We start from the raw sequence: 15,155 nt of genomic DNA, 5'->3' as shown, positions 1-15,155 counted from the left end.
TATTCCATTGATCCTCAGGTCTATTTTGATGCCAGTACCATGCTGATTTTATCACAGTTGCCTTGTAGTATAATTTCAAGTCAGGAATTGTAATGCTTCCTGCCTTGTCTTTATTGCCCAGAATTGCCTTTGCTATTCTAGGTCTTTTCCGGTTCCAGATAAATTTTAGGAATGATTTCTCTCCAACCATTATTTTCTTTACCACTTCCACAACTGAGTCTTTCCCACGTGCCTCACTTGTCTCAGTCACAATTTTAGTAAAATCACAAGTTAAATGAGTAAAACATCACCAGAATGAGGAAAACACAAATGTCACGGAAGAGCTTCTTTGAAATGTGAGAAACACTCAATGATAAGACAGTGGAAGACACTAAGGCTGCCAAAAAGAAAGATCCAAAAAGAAAAACATGAAAAGTGATACTTAAATTATGGGTCCATGACCCACATTCTCTAAGCCTCCATTGTACAATGGTGACCAGTGAAGCTGTGAAACCTTCAAAACTGCTTTGCCTCATGAAGACTAACCATTCTGTATTAAAAGATAAGCCCTTCAAGATTTTTTAAGAAAAAAATGTGAACCCCAAGAGCAGAAGCAATTATTGAAGGCCACCATTTCATCCTATGTACCTGCACCGAGAGCATAGTTCTTATTGTCTGACCACAATGCTAGTGCAAAGATGCCCTTTACTATTGGAGAAAAGTCAATTCTGCCTACTGCAAAGGACATGTAATATGAATTTTTAGGACAGGCTGCCGTTCAAAAGATAGGGTGTATGTTCCTCTTTCAGCTAGCATCGTAACTACATGAACTCACAAAATAGCAGAGGCTGCTGAGGCACAATTATTAGAGAGGATTAATAAGTTACCGTGGTACCAAATCCAGGCTGAGGTGACCACTGATCTTGCCTGGGCAACCAGGCAACAACGATGTGATACAGTTTTCAAGAGAATGTACACGGGGCTATACTATGTCCAGTTTTGTTGCCAGTCACTTCAGCTGCAGAACAACTACTCAAGTATTGAAGGCCTACTCACTAAGAAAACTGAGTTGGTCATTTTATGTCAATATATGCATAGATATACCAGCTGCTGTGATTGGATGGCTTGGTGGTTCTACTACTTGGGTCGAAGAGGTTGCTTCTGAGAGTGAATCTACACATTGTGTCATCCATTGAGAAATGCTGGCTAGCCAGGAAATGCCATCGGAACTTAAAAATGTTTTTCAGGGTGTGATTAAAACTGTCGCCCATATCAAAATACAAGCCCTTGCTTCACATCTGTTCGTGCAGCTCTGGAGGGAGATGGACACAGAGTTCATAGGTCTTAGTTTAGAGAAGTGAAGTGTCTTTCTTTCTTTCTTTCTTTCTTTCTTTCTTTCTTTCTTTCTTTCTTTCTTTCTTTCTTTCTTTCTTTCTTTCTTTCTTTCTTTCTTTCTTTCTTCTTTCTTTCTTTTTTAGCTCACTGGCTAGAGTTCTAGTTATGAGAGCCACTCTAGAGATTCCTTTCAGAAAAAAAAAAAAAAATGACCAAAAGAAGCACATTTCAGCAACACACGATGGGTTGCCGAACTTGCTTATTCATGTGACATATTCAACCTGAACTACGAATCAGTCTGTTACTTCAGAGGACAAAGACAGTTGTGTTCAAGTTAGGACATACAGGGACTGCATTTAAAGCTCAACTGGAATTGTGGCGGCAGGTGGCCATTGGGCATTTTGACATGTTTCAAACATTAGCAAGAGAGTTCAAAAGAGGCTGAGCCGGGCCTCTTTTCTCCCAGCTGGGACACCATCATCCAGCTTCCGAGAGTTTGGCCATTGCCTCGCAACCCCAGAAGACTGCTACACTGGAAAGGAATGGATGGATCCGTGACTCGTTTGTGAATAGCCCAGGTGAATCAGCTGTGTCTGTGGATTCTAGAAGCGGGTCAGCAAATTATTTTGAGACTGCAAATAATGGCCTGAAAAGTATGCTTGAGACAACTTCAAGCCTCCATGTATTCTGGAGATTTGGCTTAATGTCAAGGCAGAATATCCGGAGATTGCTATGAAAGCACTTAAAAGCTCAATTCCTTTTCCAACACCCTACCTTTTAAAGCGGGCTTTTCTGCAGTGACAGCAACCAAAACAAGATTACAGAGTACATTGGACAGTGTTGCTATCTCCCTTCATCCCCTCATGGCCCCATCTAGTTGCAGAAGAACAATCGGAGGCCTCCCACTAATTTTGTCTGAGGGTGGGTTTTGCAATTACTTCATTGTATGTTATAGTGTAATAATAAAATAAAGTATGCAATAAATGTAATTGCTTAGGGTTGGTGAGATGGCTCAGTGGTCTAAAGCACCTACTTAGAACAAGCTTAGCAGAGCACAGGGACCCCGGTTCAATCCCCCAGCACTACATGCCAGCCAGCTCCGCCCCCTGGTGGGCTGAGCTGGCCACACATACACACACACACACACACACACGCACACACACACTAAATAAATAAATTAAATTTTATAAATAAATAAATAAATGTAATTGCTTAAATCATCCTGAAACTATCCCCTACTCCCCTCATTTGTGGAAAAATTTCTTCCATGAAACTGCTCCCTGGTGCCAGAAAGGTTGGACACCACTGTCTTCTGATCTCCCTGCTCTTGGGAGGGTGGGCTATGCTGTCATATTGTGCCCTGTATTTCATAATAATGCTGCCAAGCTAGCTACAGCCTGTGCTTTCTCTCTGCTTTTTTCTGCTGTCCCTCCTGCTCCGTGGAGGTCGAGCATGCTTATATAAAGACATCTATCTCATTCAGTTGCTTCAGAGCAACCCACACAAGAAAGGAGAGGCGTCCACTGCAGCCCCCTGCACTTCTTTCCCTCCATCCTGGTGACAACAGAGGAAGCTCCTCAGAGCCCCTTTTCCTCAGCATGGTGTGCCAGCGGTGAGCCTGTTGGGTGAGGGTGGGCAGGAAGGGGCTGATCACCACAGGGAGCCTCTGTCTCTCGGCTCTGAGCATGAGCAGTAGCACACTGGAGAGGAAGTTAGAGCAAGGCAGCAACATCATTCTGTCTGTGCCATTCTCTTCCCGCGGACTCTGGGAGGACGCACCATTTTGACCCAGTGGGACAGACCAGGCAGGAGCAAAAAGCAGTGTGGTAGTTGGATGGGGCTGTTCTCTCTTGGGCCAAGGTCTGACAGGCAGGGCCTGATCACACCGACATCTGGCCACCTGCCCCATGACTGTAATGTAGTGATGGAGCAGCACCCATGAGAAACATGGCCCCAAGAGGGGGCCCGGGTCCGGCCCTTAGTGTGGCTCTATAGGCTCAGTGTGTCCTGCCCCCTTCCCGCTCAGGGAGGCCAAATGGCCAAGGCTGATCATGCTGCCAACTCGAGCCTGGGAGCTGGATGCCAGGGCTTGTGTGGGTGACACTGCCCATCCCCACCCCAAGCTAAGGCCAGCACCACCTTTATCTTGTGACAGTGAAATGACCTGGTTCTAGGGTATTGACTGTAGTCCTCATGATTCCTTTATCCTTGGAACCCACTTTCAATGTGACTTTAGTTACTAATTTCTTAAAGATTATATTCTGTTAATTCAGGAAGGATTTGTTTTTGCAGTACTGGAAACTGAACCCAGAACCTTTACACTGAACTACCTCCCCAGCCATGATTTATTGTTTGTTTGCTCTTCTGTGTAGGCATGTCATCCATTCCATGATAACTGTGGTGATGGTGGGAGGAAGGAGTCCAGGCTTAGTTTCTCTGTGTGTCTTCATGCAACTGTCCCAGGGCACTTGTTGAAGAGATGTTTCTTTCCCTGTTGAAATACCATGACATCCTTGTCAACACTGGTTCCATCAAGTGTGTGTTGTGTTTGTTGTATGCATATTGTGCACACGTGTGTGTGTGTGTGTGTGTGTGTGTGTGTGTCTGTGGCGTGGGTATGTCCATCCGTTCCTGGACTGTGTTCTGTGACTCTGCTTTCACCAATACCACCCTGTATTGATAACTATAGCTTTGATAACTCTAGAACGTATTGAAATCAGACTGTTCTACTGTTGGTTATACTTTTGTAAAATTATTTTGGCTACTCTGGGTCTTTTAGACTTATCTATAAAATTTGGGATTAATTTGTCAATTTCTGGGAGGAAATTGTCTCCTGGGATTATGACTGAAGTCACATTTAGTCTATAGATCAATTTGGTGAGAATTGAGATCTGAATGATATTAAATCATCTGCCTCATCCACACAGTGTATCTTCCTGGTACATATAGTTTTATGCACTAATGATGTTAGAAAAGGACCAGAAAACTGGAAAAAGCCCTATCATGTGTCACTGAGGACAATTAAACTACAGCACTTCATCAGGGAGGACATGATCCCACACCGGTAGAGAATTTCTGTAAGACATAGCACAAGAAAAACTGAAGTGCAAAATAGGGTGTACCAAACTGACGGTTGTAATTGTTTAAGTGGAGAGATATACGTGTACATACACACGCATGAAGCCTATCTGGGTAGACATTGAAGAAATCCTAATGAGCTTAGGGTGGTGGTGTATGCCTATAATCTCTCGGAAGCTGAAGTGAGAGAATTCCAAGTTCAAGCTCAGTGAAGGCAATTTAGTGACTTAGCAAGACCTTGTTGTTGCTGTTTTGTTTTGTTTTAGCAAGACCTTGTTTCAAAAAGAAAATATAAAGGGGAGGGGGCTGGGGATGTAGCTCAGTGTAAAGGCCCTAGGTTTAGTACCCAGTACCACAAAAAAGAAGCAAGGAAGGAAGCAAGAAAAGAAGGAAAGAAGGAAGGAAGGAAGGAAGGAAGGAAGGAAGGAAGGAAGGAAGGAAGGAGGAAGAGAAGACAGGAGAGGAAAGAAAAAGAGAGGAATTTGGGAAGAAAGAATTAAAAAGACCATTGTAATAAATATATGGAAGGTATCCAGTGGTTCCCTTGATTCATGGATTTAATTCTTCCCATGCTTCTGGTTGTTAATGGAATTAGTCACAAACCCAGTAAAATTTCCCATAAGGTTCAATGTCACTCAATGCATAGTCCGTAAATGGAAGCAAAATTTTGCCAAATGCTTAACAATTTGGCAAACCAAATTGTTAATGAACTGAAGCATTCATGAAATGAGATGCCACTGTAGTCTAGTCTAAATAGAAAATACATTTTGAATAAGAACTTATTTGAAGGATCAGATACTATCACTTCAGAAAGGCGTGTTTAGGTACAGTGGACTTGTCTGAATAAAAGGAGATGTGTCTCACACACAAAAATTAAAATTCTGGAGCTGGGCTGATAGCTTGGTGGCATAAGTGCCTGCTTTGCAAGCTCAAGGTCCTGAGTATGGTCCCTGGTACAGCGTGCCGTGCCAGCCCTGAAGCCGGGAGTGGTGGCACATGCTTGTAATCCCAGTGCTGTGGAGGCTGCTGCGACAGGAGGATCACTACGAGTTCAAACTGCGTAGTGTGGGGCTGGGGAGACAGCTCGGTGGAGCAAGTGTTTGCCTGGCAAGTGCATGGTCCTGAGTTGGATCCCTGGTACCACAAAAACAAACAAAAAACCAGCATAGCAAGTCCCTGCATCAATAAATAAAAATAAATTTTAACAGTTTAAAAAATTTTTTAAAAATTCAAATTGTGTTGTCTACTATCGTGTTTTAAAACTTGGTGTTTGTTATCAGTATTTCCGTAGCAGAATGCTGAGGGGAAGGAGTGACAAGTTGAAATGAGCCCTATCTGATGTCCCCACCATACCTGTGGACTTTGGCAAGTCACTTATAAGCCATGAGCTTCAGTGTCCTCCCCTGTGAGACCCAGACGATTAAGGAAGGCGCACAGCTGGAAGCCCCTGGCATAACGCCTCGCCCTCTTGTTACTTTCCTGCACCGCCTAGTCATGGCTGCAAAGAGTGTTAAGTGGGCTTTCCGTGGGTACTGGGTCTTCTGACATATTTAAAAACAACTATCAAGGGCCTGCCAAATAGCTCAGTGGATTAAAGCGCCTGCAAGCAGGCTCGGGGGCTGGACTCCTACCTGCAGTGCTGGCCCTGCCCCTGGGGCACACTGAGACCCAGAGAGACAATTGAGACTGGGCGTGGTGGCATGTGCCTGTAATCCCAGCACTTGCGAGGCTGTAAACAGGCGGATCACTACGAGTCCAATCTAGTAGTGAGACCCTGAACATCCTCTAGACCCTTCCCTACTGTTGACCTGGTTTCCTAACTTACTTCTTTGCATGTCAAGTCCATTGAACGAGTATCCTAATTATGTTTTCATTACTGAAACACAATAGCTGACACCCACCAATTAAAAGAAGAAGGTTGATCTCAGCTCATAGTTCGTAGAGATTTCAGACTGGTGTTGGCTCACTTCAAGGCAGGGCAGCATGGCAGAGGGGCCTGGGAGAGAAGGGCTGCTCACATCTCAGCTGACACAAAGCAGGGAGAGAGATCAGAGAGGAGGGAGGGAGACGGACGCTTCCAGGCCATGTCCCACGGACTCACCTCCTCCAGCCACGCCTACCTGTAGCTGTAAACCTATAGCTATAAACTCATCAGTGGATTGATCACCTCCACTTGAGCCAGTCAGCTCCCCAAAGCCCCACCTAGGAGTGCATGAGGCTTTGGGGGGACGTGTAGGCCTGAGCATCAACCATAAGCTGCCTCTGAGTGGGGCACTACTGTCTTCCGGGTCTCTGGGGTCTAGCCCATGACTGGCTTTGCCACCATCTCTGTCCCACAGGGAATGTGAGCGTCAAGTCAAGTCCATCAATGGTGAGATCGAGGCCTATAAGAAATCCATCATTAAGGAGGAAGAGAAGAACGAAAAGCTGGCCAGTGTCCTGAACCGGGCTGAGACGGAAGCCAGCGTGATGCAGAAGCTGACCACGCAGTGCCTGGCCGAGCAGGAGGCCCTGCAGGATGAGTTCAACACCTACCAGCTCACCCTGCAGAACATGGAGGACACCCTCAACAAGGGGCTCCAGGTGTGTCGCCCTTCCCTCCCCACAGGCCCAGGCTGGCAGTTGGCCCTCAGTGGGCCCTGCGGGAATATCCTCCCTGGGGCTTTTCCTCCACAGGAGCACACAGTGGCCATGAGTGAGCTGCAGACTGTCCGCCAGGCTGTCCACTCTGAGCAGGACCTGCGGCACAGGCTGGATGCCTCCATCATTAACAAGCTCCAGGAGCACATGACCTCCAACAAGATGACCAAGTACTTCCACAAGCTCCTCCTGAAGCTGCAGAAGGAGAAGACCAACATGGTAGGCTGCGCCCTGCTGGGGGACGGGCACAAGGTGGGCAGAAGGTGGCCTGCCAGCGAGTGTGGGCTGCCGAAGCCACGTGAGCACAGGAGGCTGAGGCTGGCCACTCACACCCACGGCATCCAGTGGTTAATGTAGAAACCTTGGACTGCACAGGGTCAGGAGGAGGAGAGCAAGACAGCTCTGGTCCCCTTTAACACGTGGCTATCAGTGTCTCCTGGACCGAGTCTGTTGCACACAGGAACCCCCACCCATTCTCACACACACAGACACCTGCATGTCTAAGCACACACGCACGTTCATCCCTGCCCATCTGCACATGTGAGCAAACACACATGTGAACATACATGCACATATGCAGGCTCGTGCAGACACACACCACACACCTCAGACAACGTCAAACTCCTTACACATCTGTTTTTAGGTCCATTTGAATCCATGTTTCAATAGTTTTACAGAGAGAAAAGTACACAAACCATCAGTGTGGAAGTCACTGAATTTTTCTTTAGTTGGGTGTTTCATTTCATCTTGTTTGTTTTAGTGGAGATTCAACCCAGGGCCTTTGTATCCCCAGCCGTCCCCAGCCGTCCTTCGTATCCCCAGCCATCATTTATTTATTTATTTATTTATTTATTTATTTATTTATTTAGAGACAGACTCTAAGTTGCTAAGGTCCTCAGGCTGGGCTGGAACTGTGGATCCTCCTGCCTCAGCATCCCAGAGTGCTGGGATTACAGGCATGTGCTGTCATGCCCAGTGGTGCATTGATCTTAGAAGTGGGGTGGGTCTTGACTGACTCTTCTGGGGACCCCACCGTTAAGCCTGTGAGTGCAGCCACAGGGACATACTTCTGTACTTGGTCAGTTGCTCCGGAAGGTTCCCCCTTCTGACCCCAGTCTGGTCTCAGCTGTCATACCTATTAGAACACACCTGGCAGGTGCCAGAGGATCACACTTATATCTGTGAAGATGTGCAGATGCTGGGGGCAGGGACGAGGCAGGGCTCCCTAACTACCACTGTCTCCTGGCGCCTACTGCTCAGGAGCTGGCATGACTGGTGAGCCCTCCTGGCCTCCTCGAAGAGCAGCTGCTGTCTCTGGCCAGCAGCCCTCGCAACAAGGAAATAGAGGGCACAAGGGAAGCAGCTCCTCTGGACTTACTGGCTGAGTTCCTGCCTGTCATTTCTATGGGAGGGGGCAGGGGACAAGACCACCAGGCAGGAAAAGCAGATGGTCCCTGGTGCTTTGAGGGAGGTGAAGGAGCCTGCCTGGCTCTTCAGCAGCACGGCCAAGGTGGTCTGCAGGGTTCCAGTGCCCTGCCCTGTTCCTTCCTGGGTAGCCACACAGGTCGGGCACTTCTGTCTGGCAGAGGACAGTGAAGGATCTTAGATCAACAAATTTGTCTATTGTGATGATTTTCTAACACATATGAGCCGGGCTTTTAAAAAACACTGCCTGAATGCTCAAAAGCTCTGTGTAGGGGAGGGGTTGGGACAATTTGGGAAGAGGAGCAGAGTGGACAGATGGAATCATCCACCTGGACCTGTGGCCTCTGCTTGCTTTGGGGGCTGTGGTGCATGCAGTATTGCTTTCTATCATTTGATTTTTAGTTCATGAACGTCTTTTTGGATTAAATGAGTTTTTTGTTTTTTGTTTTTTGTTTTTTTTGAGTGCAGTAGTCTATTAGGTTGTGTTCTTTCATCCACTCTGCCAATCTACATCTTCTAATTGAGGAGATGAGGATATTAACATTGAGAGATATTATTGAAAAATATTGATTTATTCTTTTCTTTCTGTTGATGATTCCTTTAATCAGTCTTTCATTCTTTCTTATCTACTTGCCTTGCTCAATCTATGCTTCCCATCTGGATTTTTGGCTTCGCTAGCTTTACTGTCTCTGTCTAGGATATTCGTATTTTGGGGAGTGTTGGTTTGATATTCGTGTATCTCTTGAGTTGCTCTTTTTCATGGAATGTGCTTATTTTTGCATCTAATTTGCAAGTTTTGCAGGATATATTTGTCTGGGTTGGAAGTTGTTTGCTTTTGGGGCTTGAAATACTTCATTCCATGCTTTCCTGACCTTTCAAGTTTGTATTGAGAAGCCTGCTATACTCTTAATGGGTTACCTTTACATGTGATGTTTTGCTTTTCTCTGATAGATTTTAAGAGTATGTATTTTTTTTTAAATGTATTTAGTACAGGGTCTACAGGGTCTCACTACACAGATCGGACTCATAGTGATCCTCCTGTTTTCAGCCTCCCAAGTGCTGGCATTACAGACATGCGCCACCACGCCTAGTCTCAGTTGCTGTCTCAGCACACCTTGGGGGTGGGGCCAGCACAGCACACCGGGGATCGAACCCCAGTCCCTGCACCTGCCTAAGCAGGTGCTTTAGTCCCCTGAGCTACCTGGAAGAGTCTGTCTTTCTCTCGGACACCTGGGAGTTTGATGATGGTGTGTCACGGACAGCTTCTTTTTCATCATAATTAGTCAGTGTCTGCAGGCCATATTTGGGAAGTTTTCTATTAGGGTTTCTGTAAACATATTTTTTATTCTATATGTGATATCTTCCAGTTTCTAACTTCAGTTAGTCTGTTAGCAGTTGGTCTGCAGTGTGGAAGGGGAAAAGAAGGAAGGAGACAGAGGAGCGGTGAAGGAAGATGTAAGCCAATAGAAGGAGTGCTAGAGGGCTGGCCAGATAGCTCAGCCCACTAAGGCAACTGCTTAGGCAGACATTCTGCGCCGTCCCATCTTGTCCTCAGTTTCTTAACATTGTCTAGTACCTGTTGGATGACTTTTTCTTATTCTCTAGCCGTTGTTAAAGTTCCTCTGTGTATTTTAGCATCATTTTGTCCTTGATTTCAGAGCTGCTTCACATTGGTCATTTCCACAATTGATGAATTCTATATATTTTTTTTTTATTTCTGGTATTTCTGCCTGACACCTTTTCATGGAGTTTGTATCTTTGGTAAATCTGTCATTCGTGGTTTGAGCCATTTCTTTCTTTCCATTTTTATTTGTTTTTCCCGGATCCTCATTTGTCAGTTTCAAGGACAGTTCCACGAGCTTTGGGGACTTGTCCTCTTCGAACTTGCCAAGTTTCTTCACCCATCCTTTGACTGATTCATGAAGCTCCATTGCCAGATGTCTTCACCATCAGTTGCCCCTGGATCTGACCTGGGCGAGTTGGGAGAGGCCTTTTGCTGCCTGGCTTCCCTTTGTTCTAGGGGGAGTGTTTGTTTTAGTGCTGGAAGTTGAGGTCAAATAAGATGAAGAGAGGCAGTTGTTGATAGGAAATCCTTTTTAGTTACATTCTGCCTTCCAGCGATGTGTTCCTGGGTCTGTTTGTCCAAAGGCAGTTATTTAATTTAAACAGCTGGACTCTCTCACTGTGTTGTGAGGAGAGAATTACTGCTAGTTATAACAGCATCCGCTGATCTGAAATACTTCTTTTAGATGCAGTTACACTTTCACCTTTGATCGGTGCCCTTTGCAATGTATACTGTATTGCTGTTAGCAGTTGGTCTGCAGTGTGGAAGGGGAAAAGAAGGAAGGAGACAGAGGAGCGGTGAAGGAAGATGTAAGCCAATAGAAGGAGTGCTAGAGGGCTGGCCAGATAGCTCAGCCCACTAAGGCAACTGCTTAGGCAGACATTCTGCGCCGGCCCCACCCCCGGGCTGTGCTGTGACAGAGACTGACACTGGGCGTGGTGGCGCATGCTGATAATCCCAGTGCTTAGGAGGCTGAAAACAGGAGGATCACTACGAGTCTGATCTGTGTAGTGAGACATATACGAGTTGCATAGGAAAAGCACATTTAAAAAATTGGATGGGGGTCAGATTCTTGAAGGCCTGGTATAGTTGGAGTTGAGGGTTTTAAGAAACTGAGGACAAGATGGGACAGGACAGAGGGGAGGGAGGAGTAATTTGGGATTGAGGAAAGCTTCAAGGTGGTGAGAACCTATTAAATGTATTTGTGTACCTATAAGGTAGAGAAGGGGCGGGAGAAGATGAGGGCTTGGTAAAATAAGGAAAAACAAAAAGAGCAGAACATAGAGAACAGGAGGTTTGTGAGGAAGAGAGTGAGGAACACTGAGGGAGAACAGAATACAGCGAAGAAGCAGAAAGGGGAAAACACCAAAAATGGGAGAAACCAGCAAAAATTGAAAATAGCGCTGATCCTGAAGGTGGAATTGGAGAAAAGCAATAGGGAGACAAGAGGAGAAAGAGAAAGTAACAACAACATCAAAGAAAAATAACAACAACAACATCTGTCAGGAACCTAAATCAAACTCTCCAACAAGAGCAGGCGCATGCAGTGCTGCTTACCTGTCTGCTATGCCGTGCAGCCCGCATGTCCTCCAGCCCCCTTCCCACCTCGGTCGCATTCTGTCTCTGCACAGCCACACCAGCCCCTCATGAGCGGTGTCTGTTTCTGAGTCACCTCCTTACTGCAGGCTAGCTGCAGTCTGACCACTTCCTTTAATTTGGAAGGAGGAGGTTGTGAGATTTTTTTGTTCTAACACCTATCTCTTGTTCATCTTCTGTCAGTTGTCCTGTGGCTCCTGCTTCCCTTTGTGCTAGGCAAACCTCCGTGTCATTGTTTCAGATACTTTCTCTTTGGTCACAAGCAGTTCTCAGCCCCAGCCTGTCCCTTCTTTTCCTTTGCACTCAAATCCCAAACTTGCCCTGTTTCATGAATTCCCTTTGCAGCCAGCAAGCAGAACGTGGGCATGGTCCCTGGGTTTGGTGTAGGGACTTGCCTTACTTCCGCTGAGCCTGACAATGTTGATGGTTCAAGATTTCCTCCTCACTCAGGTTTTCCTGGTCTTTGTGGAAAGGACAGGGAGGATTTCACTCTGGACAGCCAGCCGATCTGTCTAGTTCCCCCACTCTCTGTCTCTGGGGATGTGATCCTTAGCAGGACCCTGCCTGTGTGCTTATGGGGCACCGTTTGCTGTGTTTGCCCTGTCTCTGTTTGGGGTGGAGTGGGATTCTCTTGCCCACGGTGCACACTGGAGAAGATATCAGAGGTGTAGCATTCCCAGGGGTAGGGTGGAGAGACAGGACCCATATATGCAGAGGATTCTGTTGTGGGAGTGTGGCCTCCGTCCCACTCATTCATGCCCTTGACCATCTGGGATACTGTCTTAATGGCTCTTCTCTGGAGAGGCAGTGGCCAGAGCAGGGTGGACCTCTATGGGTGGCACCAGTTCCACTTTTCAGCAATCCAGTTATTTGGTTTCAGCTATGTGTACCATCTTTCAGACCAATTGTCCATTCCAGGGTAATGGTACCTACTGCCTCCATTTCTTTCCAAGGACTTGTGCTTTCAGTGAATCTTCTTTGAATATCTCAGACTTGCTGCTGCCTCTGATCAGCTATGTTGGACCTCTTGTCTTTTTTTTTTTTTTTTTTTTTTTTTTTTTTTTTTTTTTTTTTTTTGGTTTTTTTTTTTTTGGCGGAACCAGGTATTGAACTCAGGCCCTTGTGCTTGCCAGGGAAGCGCTTATTCCACTGAGCCATCTCCCCGGCCCCGTCATTGGTATTTTGACTGAGATTGCATTGAATCTGTGGATTGCTTCTCGTAATGTGGCCATTTTAGCAATATTAATCCAGCCTGTCTATAAACATGGGAATTTTTTTTTTCCATCTTCTGGTGCTTTCCTCAATTTCTTTTTTCAGGGTTCTGAAGAACACTGAGATTGAGATACTGAGATTGATCCCTCAGTGTTTTATTTCATTTGAAGCTACTGTGAACAGAATTGTTTCTCTGAATCCTTTATCTGTTTATTATTGGTATACAGTAAAGCTATTGATTTTTAATGCTGATTTCATACCTACTACATTGCTGAACTCATTTATAAGCCCTAACCATCTTTTGATAGAGTCTCCTGGGTTTTCTAAGTGGGGGATCATTATACCCTGGTTTCTCTTCAGATTGTATAAATCTTTTGCCTTTTACTAAGTGGGGGAATCATACCTGCAAGCACGCTTTGTCTGTTTAATAAGAAAAACCAACAGAGTTCTCTCTTTTCTTGTAAAATGTCACTGCCTAGGTTCCAGCCTGCAGGCCCTGGCCAGGTTCTGAAGGTGGAGGCATGGCTGTGAACCTTCCCACCCAGTTGATCCTTTGGAATTTCTCCCTATGAGCATGCAGAGAGGCCAGGAAGCGAGATAGCAAGCTCACCTGGGCCCACCCAGGAGGAAACCATCACCTTTTCCCCTTTGCTTTTCCTAACTCAGGTGACACATCTTTCCAGAATCGATGGTGACATTGCCCAGGCCACCCTGGACATCACCAACACCAGCTGCAGGCTGGACATGCATCAGAAAACGCTGGCTGAGCTGGACCAGGAGGTGAAGAAAGTGAACGACCTCATCACCAACAGGAAGAACGAGATCTCCCGGGGCACGATCCTGATCGAGAGGAAGCAGGGCCTCATCAACTTCCTCAACAAGCAGCTGGAGCAGATGGTTTCTGAGCTGGGGGTGAGGCCTGTGGTGGGGAGAGGCGACTTGGCTCTCTCTGTGACTGAAGGGAGCAGAGCCCTTTGTGGGACTTGTGACGTCCAGAAATGCTGTCACAGAATAGTCAGCCTTCTTCCCCTTCCTATCTACAAGCGTGTAGACACTCCAGGCGGGGGTTCCTCTGCAGGCCAGATAATGAAGGTCCTAGGCACTGTAGGCCTGGCGTCCTACGCAGCCGTTGCAGCCAGAGAAGAGCTTTGCACCTGCCCCTGAGCAGCCTACTGCTTTTGATTTTGTTAGTGGTTTGTGGGCCATACAGACAGCAGTGGTCTGGGTTTCACCCACTCCCCCAACCTAAAGGAAGTGGTCTAATAAATCCGAGGCTCATCGCGCTATGCATCACTCAGGTATCTGTCACCTAAAGACCCTATGGGTTCGTGGAGAGGCAGCAAAGTGAGGGCTCAGGTGGGCCCCTACACTGGACAGCCCCCTTTATCTCTAAAAGTCATACAACCCAGTGGCTCCTCAGGGAGCAAAGTCCCTGAGCCTTGAGGGCCTGCTGCAGTAGACAGAGTCCCAGTTGGGAAGGCAGAGAGAGGCCTTGCTTGTGGGAACCCCTATGACTTAGACCTGAGGCCTCAGATGGGGAACCAATGGAATCTCCTGCTTTCCTGAGAGGTAGCAGAACCACTTAGAGCAAATCCCTGGGCCCCTGCAGCCACTCAGAAGGAGACCTTTGAACCTTGGGGCTCACTCTACTTTCTGGGCAACGTTCTTCCTAGGGGGAAGAAGTGGGGCCCCTGGAGCTGGAGATCAAAAGGCTGACCAGAATGACAGAGGAGCACAACACCAGTGTGACTCAGGCCCAAGAGACCTGGCTCCGCCTGCAGCAGGAGCTGGTCAAGGTCACACAGGACCGAGAGGAGCAGCTGGTGTTCCTGGACAAGCTCAAGAAGGAGGTCCACATCCTGGAGCAGAAAAAACTGCGCACGGAGAGTAAGCCACATTGGGCCTCTCAGATCCAACCTGCCTCCTGCAGCCCCGGTTGGGGCACCCTCTCAGGGAGGGGCCCACAAAGTAGATGCAGCCCTGGATTCCCATGCGGCTTTCCAAGGGAGCAACAGAAACACTTCGGTCACTTGTTTCATAAATCTGAGCCTTGTCCAGGTGCTGGCTTTGCAGCACAGTGAGGAGTGAGAACATGGACTGGACCTGTCAGAGTTCACAGGTCCTGGGCTCTCTAGAGAGAGGAAGATGGCACCGCTACCTTGAGAAGCAGGGCGCGTAGGAGGAAGTGCTGATGTGAAGGCTACGGGACCCACTGGCAGTCCCCAAGCTCAGGCCAGCTGACGTCCTCGCATCCCCGACACCCAGGCTTAAAAAACTACCTGGTCCCCAGGGCTATCACTCCACCCTACCCTCTTCACACCAGTCT

The 15,155-nt window shown here is 47.1% G+C and overlaps 1 protein-coding gene across 1 annotated transcript in view; it reads left to right on the top strand.

The window, feature by feature from the left end:
• Positions 1–15,155, top strand: part of Ccdc40 (coiled-coil domain containing 40) — a 72,810-nt gene that overhangs the window by 44,508 nt on the left and 13,147 nt on the right. The window contains exons 13-16 of the mRNA XM_023699248.1: positions 6,732–6,975; positions 7,069–7,251; positions 13,496–13,741; positions 14,503–14,716. Of these exons, the coding sequence (XP_023555016.1) occupies positions 6,732–6,975; positions 7,069–7,251; positions 13,496–13,741; positions 14,503–14,716 (887 nt within the window). The remainder of the gene's footprint in view (positions 1–6,731; positions 6,976–7,068; positions 7,252–13,495; positions 13,742–14,502; positions 14,717–15,155) is intronic.

The sequence above is a fragment of the Octodon degus genome, unplaced genomic scaffold, assembly GCF_000260255.1.
Source record: "Octodon degus isolate 3935 unplaced genomic scaffold, OctDeg1.0 scaffold00112, whole genome shotgun sequence".
Lineage (NCBI taxonomy): Eukaryota > Metazoa > Chordata > Mammalia > Rodentia > Octodontidae > Octodon > Octodon degus.
This window is presented reverse-complemented; position numbering and strand designations above follow the sequence as displayed.